Source organism: Astatotilapia calliptera, chromosome 1 (genome assembly GCF_900246225.1).
Source record: "Astatotilapia calliptera chromosome 1, fAstCal1.2, whole genome shotgun sequence".
NCBI classification, from domain to species: domain Eukaryota; kingdom Metazoa; phylum Chordata; class Actinopteri; order Cichliformes; family Cichlidae; genus Astatotilapia; species Astatotilapia calliptera.
The window spans coordinates 23,366,123-23,389,421 of NC_039302.1; the positions used below are offsets into that span (position 1 = coordinate 23,366,123).

At 38.9% G+C, this 23,299-nt stretch overlaps 1 protein-coding gene across 3 annotated transcripts in view; it reads right to left on the reverse strand.

Annotated features, from left to right (window-relative positions):
• The window catches only part of LOC113023905 (CUB and sushi domain-containing protein 1), a 435,654-nt gene that overhangs the window by 324,650 nt on the left and 87,705 nt on the right, over positions 1–23,299 (reverse strand). For 2 of the 3 annotated variants that reach the window (XM_026170376.1, XM_026170368.1), the window contains exon 1: positions 5,885–6,141. In XM_026170376.1, the coding sequence (XP_026026161.1) occupies positions 5,885–6,141 (257 nt within the window). Of the gene's footprint in view, positions 1–5,884; positions 6,142–23,299 lie in introns of those variants that run through there. The other variant, XM_026170386.1, reaches the window with a different exon arrangement.

Consider the following 23,299-nt stretch of genomic DNA (forward strand, 5'->3'; position numbering starts at 1 on the left):
GGTTTTTTGTAAAAAGATAACAATGTTAGCCTTTTCTGCAGCTATAGGGGATTTATGGCATCACTCTTGGCTGGAAGCAGTGCTTAAACAATAGAAAAAAACACAAACTTTGTCCAAAAACCTCTCATGTTTAACTGTTTTCCACTTTTTCTTTGGTCATTTTAGCCTTTTTGGCCAGGGTGAAGGGAGTATCTGCCATCAAACAAGAAGACAGCAGCATGTAGCTATGATGATGCTTGCTAGTTCACCTTACATGCATTAATGTAATAACGTGGTTAGCCTACTCAACGTAAATTACACACGAACAACATTAAGCTACTCACGCAGAGAAGAACGGCTGCTGCTGCCATCATCATCCGTCATCATTTCTGATACACTGGCAGGGCTAGGGGCCAGGACTCTCCTCTTCGTGTTTTTGGGGGATGTTGCTCCGGGTCCGATAACAGGCAACCCACCCGCAGTAGATGTGCTCGGTGTGAGGTCTCACAGCAAGCTATCAAATACGGCGCATTTCTCGACTTTAAAAAAAAAGACGCTATGCGTCGCCATGTGTTTCACCGGATTTGAGGTGTTACTTCCTTTGACAGTATCACAGTATCAGCTTAAAGCACTTGTTGCAGGCTGCTGAGTTTGCATATTTTGCTGTGAAGTACAGCCAGACTTTGACCGCTTCGCCTTGGGCATTTTTAATCTGTAGCTCTGCTCTAAAAGAACGTACGTACCTGGCCCCGCCTACTATCCTGGGAAACGTAAAATGATTGGCTAGAATCTAAAGTGTATCACAGCTCAGGAAAAAAAAGCACCGAAATAAAGCACCGAAATGTGCGCTGCTTTTCGGTCTGGTTACTACCGTTTATGTCAGAACCAGTGCCATCAAGGCACCGGACACCGGTACCCATCCCTAGTTGTGATACAGGTATGCAGTGTTTTCCCTTCTCCAAACACAACACTTCTCATTCGTATTAAAGATTTCTATTTTCTCATATCTGTCCAAAGAAAAAACCCTGTTCTAATACTTACTTGTTCTTGAAATAATAACAGGTTACACACTCACTGATTCTAGTAGGGTTGTCAAAATAAAAGACGGATACCATTTTATACTAAAAATAAATATTTGATAGATACTCATCCCACAGTATCATGCAGCAGTATTGATACCAGCAATGCAAATTTACAAGCACACAGCTCCTCCTGTCACAAGTAGCTGAGGTAGTTGAAATTCACTACACCAAATTTTCAGGAGGTCAGTAGAGCTCCCATTTCAACAACAGAGAAACGGCTATCATAAATATTAGCCTGGATGGTGCACACATTAACATTAGCAATTACCTGATAACCACATAAGCTGCTTGTTATCATTAAGATAACAGCTAGTGGCTATGGCTAATAATAAAGCAGTGATGTTAATGCTGCAGCTAGGTAGCAAATGTTATCATTCCTGCCCGTCTATGACGTTAATAGAGAATGTTAATTTAATAGCATAACACAGTTATGTGTTAAAATAACACTGTTATTCTTAGCCCCCAAGTGAGGCAGAGAAAAATCTACCAGCAACTACACAGAAATAGTGGCAACTTATCATACCAATTCTTTTATAATCAGTAATATAAATATTATCCCAACTCACCAGAAACACAGCACTACCACACAAAAAAAAACCCCACCAACTACCTTTACCTGATACTAACTTATAAGTAAGTCTTTCAAAAAAAGTTTTACTTTCCTTACTATCTCACATTAGGAACAGTAAGCTAGAATTCACATAGCTGAAATGAATACCAGTGGGACAGGATTCACCAGTGGGACAGGACTGACAGTGATAAAAGGACTTAAAAATACTCAAAACTAGTCAAAACTAATACCTACAGTACTCAAGAATTTTCTTCTCAACTTCTTCTTTCGTATTGTAGCTGCAGCATTTTGTTAACATTTGAAATTTCTATATAAAATAAAGTAAAAATAAATCTATACATCTATCTACCCCTTCTCTACCGTTGCTGACGCACAACTGGGGTTGGTAAGAAGAGGTCACAGATGCCAGGTCAGCCCTTATTCTATATATGAGATTGAAGAATTCCCCGTACGCATGATCCAAGGGCAGTTGGAGGGGTGGCTGCTAGAGAAAGATATATCCTGTGTCTTCTGTGTTCTTCTTTCTGAACAAAGAGAGGGCAGTCAGCTCCTCTTGGCTGCATCCCACTGTCCATGTAGGCAGCCTGATGGGTTCATATCAGCACTAGCTGAGAAGAGGAGAGGGTTTTAGGTCAACTGGCCGATGACTGGCCTTGTGGAACTCAGAGAACAGCCGGATAATTTAAATCAGCTCTTGTATGTGCAGGCTTAAATATTTCATGTAAAAACATAACTTACTCTCTTTTATAAGCAAAAAATAGGATAGTGGGTGAATTCAGTAGCTGCTAACACCCAGCTGGAGCCAAAGGAAGCCTTACAAGCAGGGCTGAAGCTTTGCCTGTACTGACACACACCAGGGAGAGCCCTAGGGCACAAAAGACTGCTGGCCAGTGGTCTAAATTCAGCAATATGCTGCTTGTCCCCAGAAATGTCTGCACTATTCAGAGGAGTAGAGAAGTGCTAACATCAACAGAAGAACTGAAAGAGAAAAAAGTGACCCTTCATCTCCCAGCTTAGTCACTTGATCTAAATGGCACTGGGAATGGACTCCCTGCTGCAACTCACTGCACTTAAGTTCAGAAGCTCTAGGAAAACCCAATATATCACCCTTGCACTGATGTTTTGTGTTGAAGGTTCAAAAAGGAAATACTATTGGCATGTTTGGGTAGTGGTCAGAGAATGTGGGACCCAAATAACTCCAGGGCTAATTATCATCCCTGACAGAGCGACCAGGCTGGCAAAATGTGGCAGCTGCCACAACGGGTCAGCTCACCTGCCAAAGCAGTTATCAGCAGCACAGTGTTTTAATTCTGTTAATAAAGGTGTAGTTCTAAGGTGCAACAAATGGATATATGCTGTCTTCTGTTGAGTCCCATAAGCATGAAGATGTCAGATCTTGAATTTTGGAGCATGCAAAAAAGGTGATAATCAAAGGTGATAACCAAAACTAAGATTTGTATTTCTTGTCTGAAGACATGCACAATGACATCAACGGAAGCTGAAAGCAAAGCTGTCGATTTACCAGTTGAGCTGCGTTCACACCCTCACCTACGGCTACAAGCTCTGGGTAGTGATGAAAGAATGAGATCACAGATAAGAGGCAAACTAGCATTCTCTTAGCGATACGGTGAAGAGCTCAGAGTAGAGGTCCTACTGCTCCATATTGAAAGGAGCCAGTTGAGGTGTTTCAGGCATCTGGCTAGGATGCCTGGAAAAAGGTGTTTAAGGCCTGGGGGCAGACTGGAGAGATTATATCTCTCAGGTGGCTTGGCTTGGAGGAGGTGGCCAAGGGAGAGGGAGGTTTAACAACCTAAATCTGGATAAGTGGCAGAAGATGGATGGATGGATGAATGGATACATACAGAACACTTTATGTAAGTAAAGTAAATCTTAACTAGTCGGCTTTGCAGCTGCAGCGTTTAATATACTTTTAGTTTCTTTAGACATTTCATATGTTTAATCATTGTGCTCATTTCAACATGCTCAAGCTCATTTCACTCTTAAATCAGACCTATCTTTTAAAAGAGATTTTGTAAATTAACAGAGTAAAGGCTCTAATACGGCTATGCTGTGAAGTAGTCTCTTGAGCTAGTCTATCTCATGAGATAATCGTACCACAGTTCAATGAGGCCAAGCATAACAAAAGCCCAAACAAATCCCTCTTAGTCACGTCTGGTTGGTGTGGATGTAAAAAACAAGCAACAGGTAGAATAATGAGGTCGCATACACCAACGCTGCAAAAGATCCACTGAAATAATCATACACTAAGTACAGGCAACTACAACTAGCACGTGGCATACACAAATGATAAACGCAGAACAGATAAAGAGGGTGACACTACTGACACAAAATCTTACTTTGAGCCTATAAAAACTTGGATTCTTTTCTTAAATTATTCTCTTTTCTTTGCCCATGGTCATTTTCAGCATAACAGCACACCAAGGTTCCTTATGGTAGTATGCTGAGCACAAAAATGAGGCTGCATTTACAGTAAACCTCCACACAACCCAATCTACAGTCTATTCCTTGCTTATCCATCCACTAAAAGAAAAAAAGTATTCTATTCAAACACTGACTCATAATACAGCAATGTGATGTATTCAAGGAAAAACCCGATGTTATCCATAACTGCTCCACCAGCCTTAAACACTACTTGGTGCATTCCCAGCTCATCCCTCCTACACACAAGCAGAGCACTATGAATAAGCTTCCTACAGTTTGCCAGCTCTGTCGATGATGTTCTCTCTGCCCTTTTTGCAATAATATTACATTCTTTCCACTCACTAAATAGGGATGCTGCCAATTCATCAGTGGCTTATATATATTCCTGCACATTTTTGTTGATCCACAGGGAACACTTTTAGTTAACCACTATATAGTGCTGTTAAACCTAGTGAGACTTTCTCAGTTTGCATGCTACATTCAAGTTAGCCAAAATAACAGCACTTCAAATTTTGCAGTGAAGTTGTGAAGAAAGAGGATGCTATATTCAGGCCACTGTTTCACTGTTCCATCTGCCTGCATGTCTTTAAGCTACAATTAGGTTTTGGATCTTTGGAACAAGTGGGAGCTGGCAGTCGTTGCTTGATGAAGCCAACAAGACCACATTATCTAAAAAAGGCAGATACAAGATCCTGAGGCCACATGACCTAACACCCCTTTAGCCCTTAACTGAAAAATTGTGACCATAAAAATTATCAACAGATATTATAGTTAGGACTCATTCCTTGACCTGATATCACAGGAGAACAGCACTCTTATCAACTGGAGAAAACCTGTTCACCACCTCTTACCAAGAGAGACTCTAGAGTGGAACAAAGTCCAGATGAGCTCAGCAATTTCTAGTTATTAACTCACAACCACATGTACTGGCTAAGAGTCCTTAACCACCAGAGGAGTTGCATTGGGGATCTCCACGTCTGAATACCTGAGGCATCTAAACTAGATGTACTACTGCACTTTCTTACACCTACACACATTTCACTAAACACCTGCCCTATTCGCCAAACTTGCTTCTGTGACTTTGCCCTCTTGTAACTATTTTGAGATGCTGGAGGAGTTCCAGCACGTATCATAAAGGCATAAGTATAAGGTGGAGGTAAGTATAAGGTGGACTTCTATGGAGCAGCTGCACTTTATTCAGATTATGCTGAATTGGGCAATAAGCCAAATTTAATCAATGAAGCTCACTCCTGCAAGTTTTTGAACTCACTTTCAAAAGACAGTAGTCATTAGTAACCTGAAATCTTAGGTGATGAGTTGTTTATACACCATATCTTTGTTTCCTATACACTAAGATAAGATAAGATAAGATAAGATAACCTTTATTAGTCCCACACGTGGGAAATTTGTTTTGTCACAGCAGGAAGTGGACAGTGCAAAAGTTATGAATCTAGTAATCTAATATTCAGAAACTAAAATATCTTATACCCCTCGGCGCTGTGCTCCTTTAGGTAGACAGTAATCGGTGTTCCCAACAACTGTAATATTAAAAATGTCTGCTTGGTTTATTTTCTTGTTATTTTACCTGTCTTAAAATTGACAGACAGATTAGAGCTAAGTCTTCTTCTAAATTTTGAAGAAAAGATGGCCAACAAAATATACAACGGTCCAAGTACCAAGTAGATATATGGACATTGCTGATAAATCAGGATGTGGAGGGAGGGAGATTAGGTTGGAAAGAGGGAAGACACTGAGAAAAAAGAGGAACAGGAAACCACATCAGACAGAAAATGAAAGAATGAGTGCTAACCTCATTTTTAAGTTGCCAGGTGAGGGCTGTCCATCATAAACCGATACAATATCAAAGTCTTCCTCCAGCGCCAGAGTGACGAAGGTTAGCTGGATTCGGTTCCTCTCCCCTGTTATTATCAGCCATGTACAGTTGGCGTAGTTGGGATAACCATGGGGGAAACCAGGTGACTCTATGGTGCCATTCAGACCTTGGACTACACCACCACAAGACTCAGCTAGAAGAGAAAGAGATAAGACATGTAAGAAAATGTACATCCTGCATTAAAGTATACATTATACAATAAATATATTTTAAGGATACGATCAGGTTCCATGCATTCTTCAGATTTAGTTTTACACAGAGATTAGAACAGTATGATGAAGAGGGAATATGCAAACAATTCAAACTCCCATGACCAAAGTTAAACGTACATTCTTTTATACATTGTGCCCCACACCCTTTAGAAATATTGTAATGGATAGTATATCTGAAGCAAAAACCGAGCAGAGCTTAAATATGTGCAGTATGCAAAGCCCAGTGTTAACAAGCCCATGTCCTCACACACAACTCAAATATAATGCAGGACATGTCTCACAGCCTCCCTCGACACAGTAGCATATGCCATTCAAAGCTTTCATGCAAAGCACTTGAATATGAACACACATGGCATATATTCAGATTTCATAGCCTCCATCCTCTCAGTGTTATCAGTCTCAGAAACATGATCATCCAGAAAAAAAACCTACCACAACACATACACTCATATAGACTCATACATGCACAAAAATACTATATGAAGCTTTTTAAATCACATCCACTATGTGATCACATTGCTCGCTCAGTAAACTTCCTTGACATCAAACATTCACATATCAAACACTTGCAAATGTAAGACCTTGTAGAACCCTTAGACTTCCATCCATCCCATCACTAAATACAGGGAGTGCAGAATTATTAGGCAAGTTGTATTTTTGAGGAATAATTTTATTATTGAACAACAACCATGTTCTCAATGAACCCAAAAAACTCATTAATATCAAAGCTGAATGTTTTTGGAAGTAGTTTTTAGTTTGTTTTTAGCTTTAGCTATTTTAGGGGGATATCTGTGTGTGCAGGTGACTATTACTGTGCATAATTATTAGGCAACTTAACAAAAAACAAATATATACCCATTTCAATTATTTATTTTTACCAGTGAAACCAATATAACATCTCCACATTCACAAATATACATTTCTGACATTCAAAAACAAAACAAAAACAAATCAGCGACCAATATAGCCACCTTTCTTTGCAAGGACACTCAAAAGCCTGCCATCCATGGATTCTGTCAGTGTTTTGATCTGTTCACCATCAACATTGCGTGCAGCAGCAACCACAGCCTCCCAGACACTGTTCAGAGAGGTGTACTGTTTTCCCTCCTTGTAAATCTCACATTTGATGATGGACCACAGGTTCTCAATGGGGTTCAGATCAGGTGAACAAGGTGGCCATGTCATCAGTTTTTCTTCTTTTATACCCTTTCTTGCCAGCCACGCTGTGGAGTACTTGGACGCGTGTGATGGAGCATTGTCCTGCATGGAAATCATGTTTTTCTTGAAGGATGCAGACTTCTTCCTGTACCACTGCTTGAAGAAGGTGTCTTCCAGAAACTGGCAGTAGGACTGGGAGTTGAGCTTGACTCCATCCTCAACCCGAAAAGGCCCCACAAGCTCATCTTTGATGATACCAGCCCAAACCAGTACTCCACCTCCACCTTGCTGGCGTCTGAGTCGGACTGGAGCTCTCTGCCCTTTACCAATCCAGCCACAGGCCCATCCATCTGGCCCATCAAGACTCACTCTCATTTCATCAGTCCATAAAACCTTAGAAAAACCAGTCTTGAGATATTTCTTGGCCCAGTCTTGACGTTTCAGCTTGTGTGTCTTGTTCAGTGGTGGTCGTCTTTCAGCCTTTCTTACATTGGCCATGTCTCTGAGTATTGCACACCTTGTGCTTTTGGGCACTCCAGTGATGTTGCAGCTCTGAAATATGGCCAAACTGGTGGCAAGTGGCATCTTGGCAGCTGCACGCTTGACTTTTCTCAGTTCATGGGCAGTTATTTGGCGCCTTGGTTTTTCCACACGCTTCTTGCGACCCTGTTGACTATTTTGAATGAAATGCTTGATTGTTCGATGATCACGCTTCAGAAGCTTTGCAATTTTGAGACTGCTGCATCCCTCTGCAAGATATCTCACTATTTTTGACTTTTCTGAGCCTGTCAAGTCCTTCTTTTGACCCATTTTGCCAAAGGAAAGGACATTGCCTAATAATTATGCACACCTGATATAGGGTGTTGATGTCATTAGACCACACCCCTTCTCATTACAGAGATGCACATCACCTAATATGCTTAATTTGTAGTAGGCTTTCGGGCCTATACAGCTTGGAGTAAGACAACATGCATGAAGAGGATGATGTGGACAAAATACTCATTTGCCTAATAATTCTGCACTCCCTGTAGATGGATACGAATAAATGTAGAACATATATTTTAACCCTATATAAACCTATATAGACACTTCTCACACTGTGTAATTTGTTAAGGAACAAAATGATGTGACATTGATCAGTGGAAACCTAAATCATCAACCCGTTGAGGAAAGGGTTTATAATCACAAAAAAGCCAAAATTAAGATGATTCAATTAGTCATGACTTAACTTTAGCACAGACACATGAACACACACAGTCCTCCAGTTAGAGTTATAGAAAAAATCTTTATACAATATAATTCATGCAATCCAAAGTTTGCAATTTCTATGTTACAATAGGTGTTTCAAACTTAAATATATACATGTACACATGAACATTATTTGCACAGATATATATACTAAAGAATTAAAATAGCTACCAAGCTAATTCAATATAATTCTATAATTCAATATAAGAAAAATATAGCTATTATAATTAAAGCTGTTTTCAAAATGTAAAAATCTAGGATCACTTAACAGAAGTAGTTGATGCTACTTAGAGTCACCAGGAAAGTAAATCAAACATGAAATAAGCTAAGTGAGGAATGCTAGCTGGAATACATTTAACAGAAAAACACATACTTGAGGCATGTGTTGTTCGCGGAAATAAAACAGCACACAACTTATGGTACAGAACTCCTAATCCAGTCCTTGTTTACTCTTGAAGAATATACAAGGCACATGGAGATGTGTGGTGCTGAGTGTGTGTCTGTGTGACACACATGAAAGCCAGTAGTAACTGTCAGAGAGCAATGGCCATGTATTTAACTGCACATTACTAAGAATGCAGTCTTTCACACAAACACAGACATGCACATACTCCATTCCCTGTTCACTGGGTCATAATCCAGTCAACCAAATGTTAGCAAAATGTTTGTGAGGCTGTTCTTGTGTATTTTTGTCTTTTTCCATGAGGCTAATATCAGAACCTGCTCATTGAGTACATACCAGATGTTGTTGTATCTCTGAAGAAACAGAAAACACACAAATAAGTAAATACCTACACACAAGCCCAAATGGACAAGCTGGCAGGAACTGAGAAGCACACATACATGTGCGCTCACTAACTTCAAACCATCTGGAGTGTCCAGATTAATTTCAGATTGTTCTTCACTGTGTTTCCAACCCAGTTCACCTCTCCCCCTCAGCCGTATCTGTGTCTGTACCTTATTCTGTCTTCAGTTGTCTCTCTCTTTCTGTCTGCCATCTTTTCTGCTGCCAGATCCCCCTCTTGAGCAGATGGGATAAGAAGAATTCAGCGGATATGCACATCAACCCGGATACCATATTGTAAGCATCATACTTGGGGCATTTCAGTAAAAAGCACTTTGTTTATCCTCTTAGATAATGCAGAGTTGAGGACTCCCTCTTCAGTTTCCTAACTGAAGAGGGAAACTGACTGATTTCTACTGTTAGTAGTGTGTTCTTAGCTATGCTACCTATTTATATCAGGGAAGTAAAATCCCGTAATTTGTTTTTTCAGAAGCAACTTCTTGTGGCCCATCAGTGAGCAAACAACTGTGGCCTGCTTTCTAACAAACACTGTAATTCCAACAACTTTTTTTAAATTTAAAAGTAGCATAAAATGAGCTTTTGGTTATCAGAACTTGCCAATAATATAAAACAAAAAGGTTATACACATCGATTTCAATGTGCAAATGTGCTCTAATAACATAATAATAGATTGAAAAGATGGTATATTCTTCTAGTTCTAGTACCATGGACTTTACATAAAAGCTTGACACACCAACTCTAACATCACTGCTTCTGGACTCACATTTGGATTAGTATTGTGGCCAATCACCATTCTGGTTTTGCTGGAGAGGGAAGTGTAGCACTAAACAGTTTCATGTTTGTTCATAGAAAGCAGAGACACTGATTCCTATCAAATACTGTGATACTTTCATAGTATACAAACAAGTACTAGAATTTCATTCATCAAAATTAGAGTAAAAACGTGGCTCACAGTGTGTTAGTACATTAACTGCACAGCAAGCCATTTTATGTATCAAATTTTTGCATTAAATTATGCTCTGTCTTATATATATCTATACATATGCTTGAAATAAATGATCAATCAATCAATCAACATGCACCAGAAGTCACCGACCTTATATATCCAATGAAAATGTCCTGCTCATTGACTTCAACTAGCTGAGGTGAGACCTAGCTGACAGACACAGGCTAATCAGCACCCACTCTTCACTTAAATCGTCTACATTTCTAGTAATGCATAACTTTAAGCATCATTAGAATGGTAAGCTGAACTGCTGTTGTGAAGCAAAAAGCTAGTAGATATAGACCCTGAGTTTGCTATTTGCTAAGTATGACAGAATAAAAAAAAAGAGATAGATCTGTGTGTGTGTGTGTGTGTGTGTGTGTGTGTGTGTGTGTGTGTGTGTGTGTGTGTGTGTGTGTGTGTGTGTGTGTGTGTGTGTGTGTGTGTGTGTGTGTGACAATTTCTGTGTGTGTCTATAAGTAGCGAGTGAAATAACCACTTCAGACACAGGCGGATAAAAATGTGGTGCCGTTTGCACACTGTGTAATCAGGTGCTGACGTGAATGCAAATGCTAATATGCACACTGCCAGTCTGTTTCTACACAGGGCTAAGTCTTAGATGTACATTTTGTTTGCTTTAGATCCCACAGATTTGAGGATTTTACATAGTATTTGTGAGGCTTTTAATTATTATGCAAGCAAGCCTGCACAGCAATACTGCTGTGAGATACCACCGGTGAAAAAAAAAAAAAGAATGCTTGATGCTTTTCTTATTTGTAACAGGCATTCATAGGAACTGCATGACAAATGTCAGCAGGAAAGCCAGAGCAACTTGATGCTTTTCCACTTGTACAATAGTTTTTTGCAATGCGGAAAATGAATTATTTCTTAATCACATCCGCCCTCCATACCCAAACAAAATCTGCTTTGTTTGATAATGGTTTGACTGTGCAATGAAAAAATCTACATAGCAATCTGACAGACTGTTAAATTTTAGGTGCTGAGAAGCAGCAGAGAGGTGGAGAGCTGTAGTGAACTTGACCACAAGGTCCCTGGCTCATAAATCAAATGCTGGCCTCTTCTTTCCACAGCGTGCTGGGCCACAAATCAAATGCATCTTTCTAAGTTACGCTGTGTAGAACTATTGACTGCAGTGATTCAATACCAGCTATGAAAAAGTAGAGAGGAGAGGAGAGGAATCTGTTGTCTGTTTTCCTGGTATCCTCTTTTCCTTTCCCTTGTTGCCTCTTCCCCCTCACTCTTCTCATGTACCACCCCCTCCCTCTTTTTCATTATCTCTGTGTCAGAATCATTGTGTCTCTCCCACATTATGTTTGTCTCTCTGCAACCCTCCATCTCTCTCCATCTCCTCTCTCTATATCTTCCTCTCTTAAACCTTCTGTCCATTCTTGCTCTCTTTATTACACCGGTGTTATCACCATGCCTGTACCTCTCTCCATGCATCTCTGTCTACCTCGTGGTCTTCCTCCCTGCAACTCAATTCCTCTATCTCTTCCCCCAGCTCTGTCATCATTACCCCCATCCTTTTTCCTCTTTCTGCCTCTATCCTGCTCTCTCATCCCTTCATCCAATCTGCTCTCTGTACATCACTCGTTCACCACAATTATCTTTGTATTAGCATCATCTCATCTTTCCCTAAGCGTCATTACGTTTCTTTCTCATTTCCTCAGTATTATTATCGCTACGTCACTTTGTCTCTCTCCTGGTATCATTATATCTATCTTCTGTGTTTCCTCTCTTATCCTGCTAGAGTGTTAGGTTGTTTTCATTCCACCCACTCACCTGCTATATTTATCACACAAAGAACAAATACCACAACCTCTCTCTGTCTGTCTTTCTCTCTATCACGGTCTTTGTCAGCCCCCCTGTCAAACTGTTTAAGTAAGTGGGGCTGCAGATAGATTCAGGCGTTCAGGGCATTTAGCTGGTGCTCACTGGGGATAAAAGCAGGTCCCTGGAAAATAGTATGAAAGTCCATCTGTGCAGTTAACTATGCTAAAAACTGTTTTGGAAAATACGTTCTCCTGTGCTCCTGTGTAGGCAGTTACTTCTAACACTTGTTCTCTAGTCTGAATCCTTTTACAGCCATCATTAAGTTCACTTTACTAAGAGTAAGCACACATATTTTTAATTAGAATTACATTTATTTTAATGAGGGTGTGCAGAAAAGTGATGATTTTGAAAGCAGATAGTCTTTTGCCCAAAATTTCAACTCGGTGATTTTACTTTTTGAGGATAAGATCATGTTGTGCAATATTTGCTTTTGCCACAAAAATCATTCAAGTGCAAACTGACAAACTAATAAACACTGAACAAACAGAATAGAAACCTTTTGTCAATTAAATCAAAGGGGCGATATGTCAAATTCAATATTAATATACTCAATGTTAACCATATGTGCAAAGACAATAAGAAGAGGGCAGCTAAACAAATGCAAGGTAAGGGAGAGCACATGCTCTAATACCAGTCACCATAACAACCAATGGATATTGAAAGACATGTATCATGCTCCATATGACACTCACGCTCACACACAAATGGAAAAACACACAGAGTCACACAGGAAGAATCAAGGCTACATCCAGAGTAAATCCCAAACATTGTCAGCAAGGAATAGGGGTTGCTGTCTGAAGATAGCAGAGATAGATAGGATTAATGGCGTGTGTGTGTGTGTGTGTGTGTGTGTGTGTGTGTGTGTGTGTGTGTGTGTGTGTGTGTGTGTGTGTGTGTGTGTGTGTGTGTGTCAGACGCACGATCAAGGATAGAGCAGACTGAAATAACGATAAAGGGGGAAAAGGAGATCATGGCAGAGAAATGCACACGATGTGTTTCTATGTACATTGTGGGAAAAAAAAAAAAAAAAAAAAAAAAAAAAAAAAATATATATATATATATATATATATATATATATATATATATATATATATATATATATATATATATAATTCTCACTTTCAAAAGCCAACCATCTGAATTTCTGAGGAAAACCAAGTGTCTGCATATGCAATCAATCATCTTTTAACCTACAGCTCAATAATTACGATCTGATTAAAGTGAATGAAAATGAATCACAGGATTAAAATCTAGCTGAAGCTACACAACCAAACACAAACTTCAAACTAAAAATCATTTGAAAGTACATCACTGGTCTTACTACCACTCTTTCTCCATCTGTGAAAACTGTAAAGTAGATCTGATTCATCATCGAAAATGTTTAGAAACCAGGTTATTAATTTTTCAGTATTAGTGTGCCTGCAGACATGGTTGTTCATAAGCACCAGTGGAAATTCTGTCAATCCATTATTTGTATTTGCTTCAAAAGTCTCAGTAGAGCAGCCCATACTTATTTGTTTGGGGTTTGGGGAGCTGATGTCAGTCCAGTCACGCCAAAGCACGAGGGGCATTTTTATGAAGTGTTGGCAAATGCAGTGCGGAAATGTGCCACAATAACAGCTCATTACCGAAGACAAGAAATAAAAGAGTTGTGCAGATTGTCTTTTTATGTTCAAATAATCTCAATCACATGACTGGCTCTCATATCAAAGTAAAAAAGGTGACTGAGATGTTACTGTATCTTTGTACTCCACACAGGGACCTGAAGTCAAAATGGACTGACTAAAAAAAGAACAAGACTAGAACACGACTGTTCGGTCCTTAGTGTGACTGTTTTGTTTGGTACATTTTGAAACTCACAGTACAGATATTTTTAAACTCTCTCGTTTTACCTGAGTTTGCCTTAGTCAGACAGGGTGCATTGTGACAAAGTATATGATCCATAAAAGCTGTTTTGAGCTTAAAAGAGGGAGGTAAGGAAACAACTCCGCACCCTATGGCAAGGTAGAAGAGTTTTGCCCACAACCTAGAAGCGTCATCATAGACCTGTGGGTACAAATGAAGCAGCTGTTATGGATTCATGCAACATCATGTGTCACATCAATTAAACTGGTTCTTTAAATCTGCAATAGGTGATTTGTTGGAAACTTAATGGCAGTGGAAACAAAGCCTAAAATCTATACTTTCTCAATGTGAGAAAATTTAAATTCCAATGTTTGCTTAGTTTGGCACTATTTTCTAAGCAAAAGTGTACCTCCATGAAGTTTTTATGTAAGAGGGTCAGTCACAAAAATCTGAGTACTTTCTTCTTTCTTTTATATGGTGTCAGTTATTGCTGTACAGAGGAGGCATCACAGAGCTTTAAGAGTGCATGCTGGGAGAGTGAGACGTTTCTCCACTTGTGTCAGTTTATTTTGAATGACAGATGAAGTTGTGATAAAAACGTACAGATCACTAAGCCAACTAATTCTAAACTTGCTCTGTGGGAAATTGTGGTTTCAGTGGGAGGAATTTCACAGCCTGCGCAATGGGTTTCAAAGAGAAATGGCTGAAGAAAGGAGAAAGCAGAGGGATGATGGCCCTGCACTGAAAATACTGTTGTTGTCTTTTTTTCATTGTTAAATTAAATTAAAATTAACAATGAAACATTAAACTGAATTTTCCATTTTAATGGAAATCATTTCAGCACCATGGACAGTGCATGTGGCTGTCATAGCAATCTCATAGCTGTGCTCTGACATGCACTTTGACATGACATGTGAAATATGGATCACAGGTACAGGAAATCTGCATTTTTATTTTTATTTTTTACTAAAAAAATCCACAATAGAAAAATTGTAGTGGTACTGTTAACGCCAACAGTTGGAGAAAAATGGAAATAAACCTTTGTCAGTCAGGTATTTCCTATCTGTGTCTTGTTGCATTGAGTTGATTGGCCACAGTTTGACCATGTGAGTGGCTGAAAGATCGTTACATTAAAGAGCAGTTGAGGGAGTAACTAACAAAGAACCCATGCGCACACATACACAAAGTTTATTTTGTGGCAGGAGAAAGAAGAAAGAAATCAGCACCTTGCATAACTAATGTCAATCCAAAGTAAAGTTGCGTGTGTAAAAGTAACATTCCTTTAGTTTAACTTTTAGTTTTTCTTCCAGCACCATGTAGGAGTGCATCAGCCAATGAAGGAAACATGCAAATATACACAGAGCCATCTTACTAGAATAGATGTGACAATGGAAATCGCTGATGCCCCCCTAGCATGCGCTGTGTCTAAAAAAAGAGGCAGTATGCTCAGTTTTTCGCTTACTTTGGAGATAGGCTAAAACAACAACAACAGAAACAAAATGTATGAATTTCTTTGTATTCTTGAAAAGTAACCCCAGAAATATGATATACCCCCACAAGCCAGAGTCAGCACACAAGAAACCACACACAGATTTTCCATCAGAAACATGCATAGGATCTAAGGTCAAAGCTAGCTGGAAACATTTTAAATCAACAAACTCAGCAACCTCCTGAATGTGTGTTAGAGCTCAGCAAAGCAAATTGGGTGCTGAAAGCAAGCTATGTAAGCAATCCTATATGTGTTTTGTCTATAAGTGTGTTTTTGAGTCTGCATGTATGAGGCGATATGGCCTTGGGTGTATTGGAGCGTGTTGGTATGTAGTAAATAGTGCTATTATGCTGAGATATTGTAATATAAACTGAAACTAGCGATCAAGAGTGGGTCACTCTGTCACTGATGAAAAAAACAGAAGCCTGGCACCTCAAAGTCCCACATCTGCATTTGTTTTTGTCTTTTGCTTACTCTCGTTCTCTGTAATTTTATCCCTTTCTAAGTATTATCTTTCTCCCTGACACTGGAAATCAATTGCTTGTTTCATCTGACAATAATGCTGTTTTTACTGCAAACAAAAAAACCCAAAAACAAATGAAAGTGGTCCTGCGGCCATTGAAAGTGAACATTGGTTTTCTATTCTCTAAATAAAAGCATCACCAATTGTTTTCCCCCTCTATGATCCATCACAAGTAGCAGCTTTAGTCTTTAAAGACAGCTTTATTGTTGTTGTCCCAGTCTCTGTTTCTGAGTTTGTTTTGGTGGTTTTTTATTAAAATGCAGTGTTTATTGTTGCTAACTGATAACAACCATCTATCAGTAAGGAAAAAGACCTTGGGATACACGCTAATGTTGCGATCGTGCTTTATTTTATAGTTTATGAATACTTAGTAAGCGATTGCTCTCCAGGTTTTCTGAACACCTTTCATATCCATATGCACATCTCAGCATAGTGTGCAGTTTAAAAACTTTAAAAAATTGAGGAAACTGGACAAGTGGAGGAGAAAAGAAGAATCGGTATGCCCAAAATAAACTATCTACAGCAGATAAACAATACTTGAAAGTAATTTCCTTGACAGCAGAGACGTGACATAGCACCTGGCCATTCAGTTGCTCCATCTGCTGACTGGCTGTCAAGAAGTTATTCTTAAGGAAGGGAAAAGGGCAGAAATCCTGATTGTCAGCTTCAAATCATTGTCAGCTTGAGACCAGGAAAGAGGTGCAACAATGAATGTATTCAGCCATCTGTAAAACATAGTGAAGGCTGTGTCATGGTGTTGAGCTGCCAGGCAGTGGTGTTGGAGATCTTGGCAAATTATAAACACAGAAAAGTACCATCAGATTTTCATCCGCCATGCAGTACGATCAGGAAAATGTCTGATCAGCATCTGCCAATGCAGTAAAAGCATACCCGGATAGACGAACACACAGTCATGGATTGGCCTCCCCAGATCCCAGACCCACCATTAAAGAATCATCTTGACAGAGAGCAGAACAAACGGCAACAGCATTCAAAGAAGAGCTTTGAATATCCTTCAAGATGCCTGGAAAACTATTCCTGAAGACTACTTAAAGAATTTACAAAGAGAATTACGGTTGTTTTGTAGAATAAAGATGGTCATACCCAATACTTATATACTGTTTTTCCCTACATGTTTGAATGTTTCAACAAATCACTGTGCTTGCTTCCCATTTTCCAAGCAAAACATACAGAAACGAGGCATGGCTCAAACTTTCGCTTAGTAAATCTGAACCCTTATACCTACTGTTCCTTCATGCTTTCACTGTGTGAGCCAGGTTTTGATCTTAGCCAATAGTTTTTGTTGATTTAACTAAAAAAAAAATGCACGGTGATTAAAATAAACATTACAAACACGTGCACGAGTAAACAGATAACTACATTAAAAGACACATTTTCTTTTCACACATTAACCTGTATGCAGTTTTGTTTGTCATTTCTTCCTATTTAGGTGCAGGTGTATGTATCATTGGGATAGACCTGCACACACACACACACACACACACACACACACACACACACACACACACACACACACACACACACACACACAGAGAAATGGAAACCCAAATTATACCTTCATAAAGGAATCAAAGCCTCCCCTGTCCAGGTGTGTCCCTTATAATTTTATGTTAATTTCCATTAGAAACTCTTCCTGCTGTGAAAATTATCCACTTATCTTCCTCCTTTCTCTTTCGCTCTCATGTCTCTCAAACAACCTTCATTTATCACTATGCTCTTTTCACACTATAATTTAATTTAATGTATTTAGGTATCTTTTGAGCGTTGAAACAACGACTGTTGTAGCAGGAAGACCTAAAAATGGAAGCTAGTTTAAACTTCATTTTAAAAAGTTGGTGTGAAATATCCTCTTATTTCATTTATTCTGCGGATTCTGAAAGTCACATGATCAGTCTTTGCATTTGCATCTACTTTCAATAAATATAAATCTTATTTAGTGGTTTCTAGGTGTGTGCATTTATAGGACCGCATGAAATGTTTACTTCAAACCTGGAGTTTATTAAAGTATTTTCAGCACAATTTCACTCCCAACTCTTTACACGCTGACGCTTGGTCAGGACCTCTTTTCAAATTTTAACACACCTGGCAGCCTTTTAGTATCATTTCCTAGATGCAGGGTCCAGAAAACCATTTTGTGAGATGAGGAAGAATAACAACCAACAAAAGCCCGCATAAAGAGGCAGGTGGGGTAGCAGGTGGAGCGGCGAGCGGCATAATCACACTTTCAGCCAGAAAACAGGAGTTTGGGCTCTTTCTTGGAATTTTTTTTACACTTTTATTTACTTTTGTTTTAGTGTTCATTGCATTGTAACAAGATGATCAATGTAATTGACTTCATCTGTCAGTGGTTTTAATGTTGTGATTGATCGCTGTATTGTTCACCTTGAATTCCATACCGTGCAACATCAAATCTTAAAGAATTTTCTTGTAATCACCCCCTGTTAACTCATTCATTCATTCAAATGTTTAAATAAGATGCATCAATTGTAAAGTGCTTGATTCTTAAAGGTAGAAAGGCACTTTGTAAGGGCAGTCCATTTACCAATCAATATTTTAGCTGGCAGTCTGACATTAGCCTGTGAAATCACACAGCCTTCATTCACACACTGACACAGCCTGTGTCAGTGTGTGGGTTCTACTTTGTTTAGCCTGTCCCTACCAAGCAGCTAATGCTAACCAGCTGCCTGAGTATCATGCTAGCATCTTGCTAACGCTGCAGACAAATTGATACACAAACTGTCTGTGCACAAAGTGATCATTAAAGTGTATATAATGTAATTAGATGAAGCACCCCATAGTGCAGGCATAGCTTTATTTAAAAAAAACAAATGTGTTTATTGACGAAGTCTTTGATTCTCTTTTGCTTATTTCTAAATAAAGATAGACTGTCATATTTTGTCATTTTGCTTTTGCTCAGGAACAGACCTCAAAAATTAATATGCGTTAGAATAATTCTACAGAAATGTAAGTTCACAGAACTGAACTTACATCTACTAAAACAGAGATTCAAATTAAATCAGTTTTTGATCAAATGAGGTAACTAATATAAAAATCTAACAAATACAAACCATCATCTTTCCTACTGAAGAATTTCGAAATAAAAATGCAAATAACAAATAATACATAATAAATATATCAAAAAATATATGCTATGGCTTGTTGGCAATAATTGTTTAGTTACAATATTACAACATTGCCTTTTGTCACTCAAGTGTTCATCAAGTAGTGAAAAACAGCAGCTAACACTTTAGGAGGTCATCAAGTATACAGGTCATATACTATGGATACATAATTACTTAAAAATACTACTTCATTTAAATGCACAATAAAATTAAAATTGGTCTGGCACCAGATTATGGGGTTGTTACAGCTGGAGCTTTATTTTGCTTTATTTATACCAGATCAGCAGGGAATTAAGAAGTAAAAACCTCCAAATGTAAACATAATTAGACTGTTCTTACAATAGGTGCCATTCAGTCTGCACCATTGTTGATAGAAGTGTTTAGGCCCAAAGCATTTTTCGTTTAAATTGATGACTCATAGTATACACTCCATGTTTTAGGAAAAAAATAATTTGGTAAAGTGTATGTCTTTAACCCTGAGCTTTTACGTTCACAGCATTATACTTCTGAAATGATGACCAGGTTTAAACAATTTAGTTGCAAAAAATGTAACTTCCATTCTCCAATGAAATTAATTGGAGCTTGTGAATTCTAGTATTTGTGTATAGGCCTTCCTTCTTTTTTTTTCCTTGTGTACTTCTCTTGAAAGTTTATTGGTACCTGTGGATTTTTGTATCCTTGTTTAAGAAACAGGATTAGACAAAATGTGAGGGGGATCAAAACAGACAGAAAGACCAATTTGTGCAATAATTATTATGTGCATAAAGAGCTAAAATGCATGCACCTTCACACACATGCATACACGCAGTAGAAAAGCTGCTTTTCATTGGATATGATTTCAGTAAGGTGTGTTAGCTAGCGAACTGACCACAACACTGAGCACGGATCCCTTGAGAAATAAGACGGGAAAATATGCACAAGTTTAAAGGAAGAAAAACTAACACAAAACTCTTAAGCCAGACACAGAAACAAAAAAGATATACTATGGAGGAGAAAGGCAGAAATGAATACATGCTGCGAGGGGTAAAGAGGTAAAGAGTGCAAATGCAGCTCTTTGCATTCATACGTTTGCCCTTGGGGCCCTAATACTCTATATGCTGCAGTACGCTTTGTTATTCATCTGTGGGGACATTGACGTTTCACATGAGTTGGCAGGTTGTGTGTGCAAAAGAGAGAGCGAGAGAGACAGACACACACATACACAAATAGAGGAAATGAAATTGGAAGTGTATAAGTTTAAATGAAGATGGCAAGATGCGTGAAAAGGGAAAGTGGAGTTAAGACTGCAAGAGGGGAAAACAACCAGCGGAGAGGAATGAAGGCACAAACATGTTGTCATTGTAATACACATTGGAGAGATAGAAAGGAACTGAAGCTCAGGAAGACTCTAGAAAAGGTAATGTAATAAAGATTTTCTTAAGTTATTGCCATATCCATAATGATGCTTGATTTCCTAGTTGACTGCAACCTATCCTTAACAGTAAACATTATGTAAGCCAAAATAATTTTCCAAAGAATTTAAAAGCCTGTTCTTTCTCAATCAGCTTCTTGCACACACACATACATAAAATTGAATTTCAACCCTTTACTGCTTATGCGTATAAGTTGTGTTATGGTTTTCCTGTCCACAAGCATGCTAGGGTCTGCTTGATTCAGAGGCATGTAGTTTCATCATCATACATTCTGTAGCTCTGTGCAAACATCTTTGTGCCTGACAGTGTTTCGTGACCATGCGGACTACTCCACCGAGACACTACACTACCATGCACAAACTGTGCACGTGCCCTTCAAGTGGACTTAAAAGAACCAAAACAGGAGCAACTTCTCATCATGTTTGTCTGCAGATATCTCTGTAAACAAGAATAAACCTGCCTTTGGGTTATGGTGTGGCTGGAGCTTATCCCACCTGACAAAGGGCAAAAGGCAAGAAAAGTCCACTGTCCATCATAGGGTTAACACAGACGAATAGAAAAACCACAAACTCTCACACTGAGCCCATCGGCCAATTTAGATTCACCAGTTACTATAACAGCAGGAGGAACTGTGGGAGGAAGCTAGAGTACCCACTTGAGAATTCATTCAAACACAGGTAGACAAGCCAGCCTAGCCTACTGGGAGATCTGAACCCAGAACACCATTGGTGCACCACCTCCCCATATTAAAACAATCTTCCTCTTTTTCTTTTTTTACATAAAATTTTTAATATCTGTATTTTATTGTCTTTGTTCCGACTAATCTGAAGTAGGGAGAGGTCAATTTAGAAAAGGTGAGAATGCAAATGTGATTTAAAAACAATGTTTTGTTGTTTGACTTTTTAACCTAGTATTGGGTTTCAATCCACTGCTGATAAAACACATTCACTTATTTTTAGACTGGCAAACTTTTTAGATTGATTTTTGATTTATTCACAACAAGTAATGAACATTCAGTATTGCTGAATTTGCTCACAGTAATGAATTTATGCTACTTAAAAATCCCAAAGCTGTGACAAATTTCCTATTATAGCCAAATGTAGACCAGCATATTGGCAAAATGTGTCACATATAAGATATTTGCAGACATAATGTCACGCTGGAGCAGTTTACTCACAGCAATCTTGCACTGATGCAAGCGGTTTATTTGCTTGCTGCAAGTGGATAATTTCCTGCCTGCATGAGCTCAATAATGGTGTAGCTTGCAGTGACACTGCTATGCCAACATTAGGGAAAGAGCAGACCAGAGAAGGATGTCAACACAAATTAGTTGGGTCAATGCTGGTTCAATAAATAAATAAAGTCTCAATGGGTTTTTTTTTTTAATCTTAAAACATTTATAGGTTTTTTTCTTTTCTTTTTTTTTTCTGTGAAATGTAAAAACACCAAGAATGTTTTTTTTTTCAGTATTTGTCAGCTAAAATTGCTCATTATGTATGAGGGGCTTCCCTGCTCCTCTGATTAAATTCTGCATCTTTCTGAAGGCTGCATAACAGGTATCCATCTGCAGCCTATAATTTGAATATGCATATTTTCAAAGCAGCTAACACAGTCCTCATCCCTGAAGAAAACCTGCTGAACCCACATCAAAACTATTATTCACTTGTTGCATATTTGGAATAGTGTGAATTTGTGCTTTCAAATCAGTTTGTGCACTACCTCTGGACTCTTACAAAAATACCAGAGTAGGGTGAGAGTACACTGCTGCTAAAAGGGATTAAAGGAGCTGATCTGATTTTTCAAGATTGATACCTATAATTTATGCCTCCTAATCCAGCTTCTAGCATCGGCACTGCAGGTGCATCACCAGGAGCCCTGCTGCCACTGGACATGAAATTACCCCAAAATCTGTCAGTCATGACCAAGTACGCTACTGCAATGAATCCGACTAGCAGAAACAGGCCCTTCTGAGGAAGTAGAAGGGGAGGTTGAAAGAAAACGAGTGAGTGAGAAATGGAATGAAAGTGGAACATGGAAAGAGAAGTGGGAGAGGCTGTTGTTTAGTTTCAAAGGGGGAAGGGAAAAAGGGAGAAACGGATAGAACACAAAGAGTGAAACCCCCTTTCCCATCTCTCAGTAAGAAATGAAAACTTGTGTCGTTACCAGGGAGGGTGCTTTTATTCTGGTGTTTCTATAGCAACAGTTTCTATGTGCCCATTTTACCGACCTGAACAGTTATTCTTATGCAATGTGTGTGCATGTGTGTGTGTGTGTGTGTGTGTGTGTGTGTGGGGGGGGGGGGGGGGGGGTGATAAAACTGAAATGGCAGAAACAATGTAATTATTAGCATCATGCAGAGACAATTGTACATTTTTAACTGATCATACTGCTTGCATACAACACAAAACATCCACACACGCACACACTGGTGCATGCAACAACTTTAAGATAAGGTGACATCTTCACTTCATGAGGGCTTCCTCAGAAACACGAGGATTAAAGGGAATTAAACAGGTAGGCCAAAACAAACAAACAAACAAATTAATAAATGAAGGTTCAAAAATACTGATGCACTTCTGTATTTTTCTGTGCATATGTTAGTGTCCTCCAGTCTCTATTACTCTGTCTTCCAATCCACGCCGCTTTGTCTTTTCCAT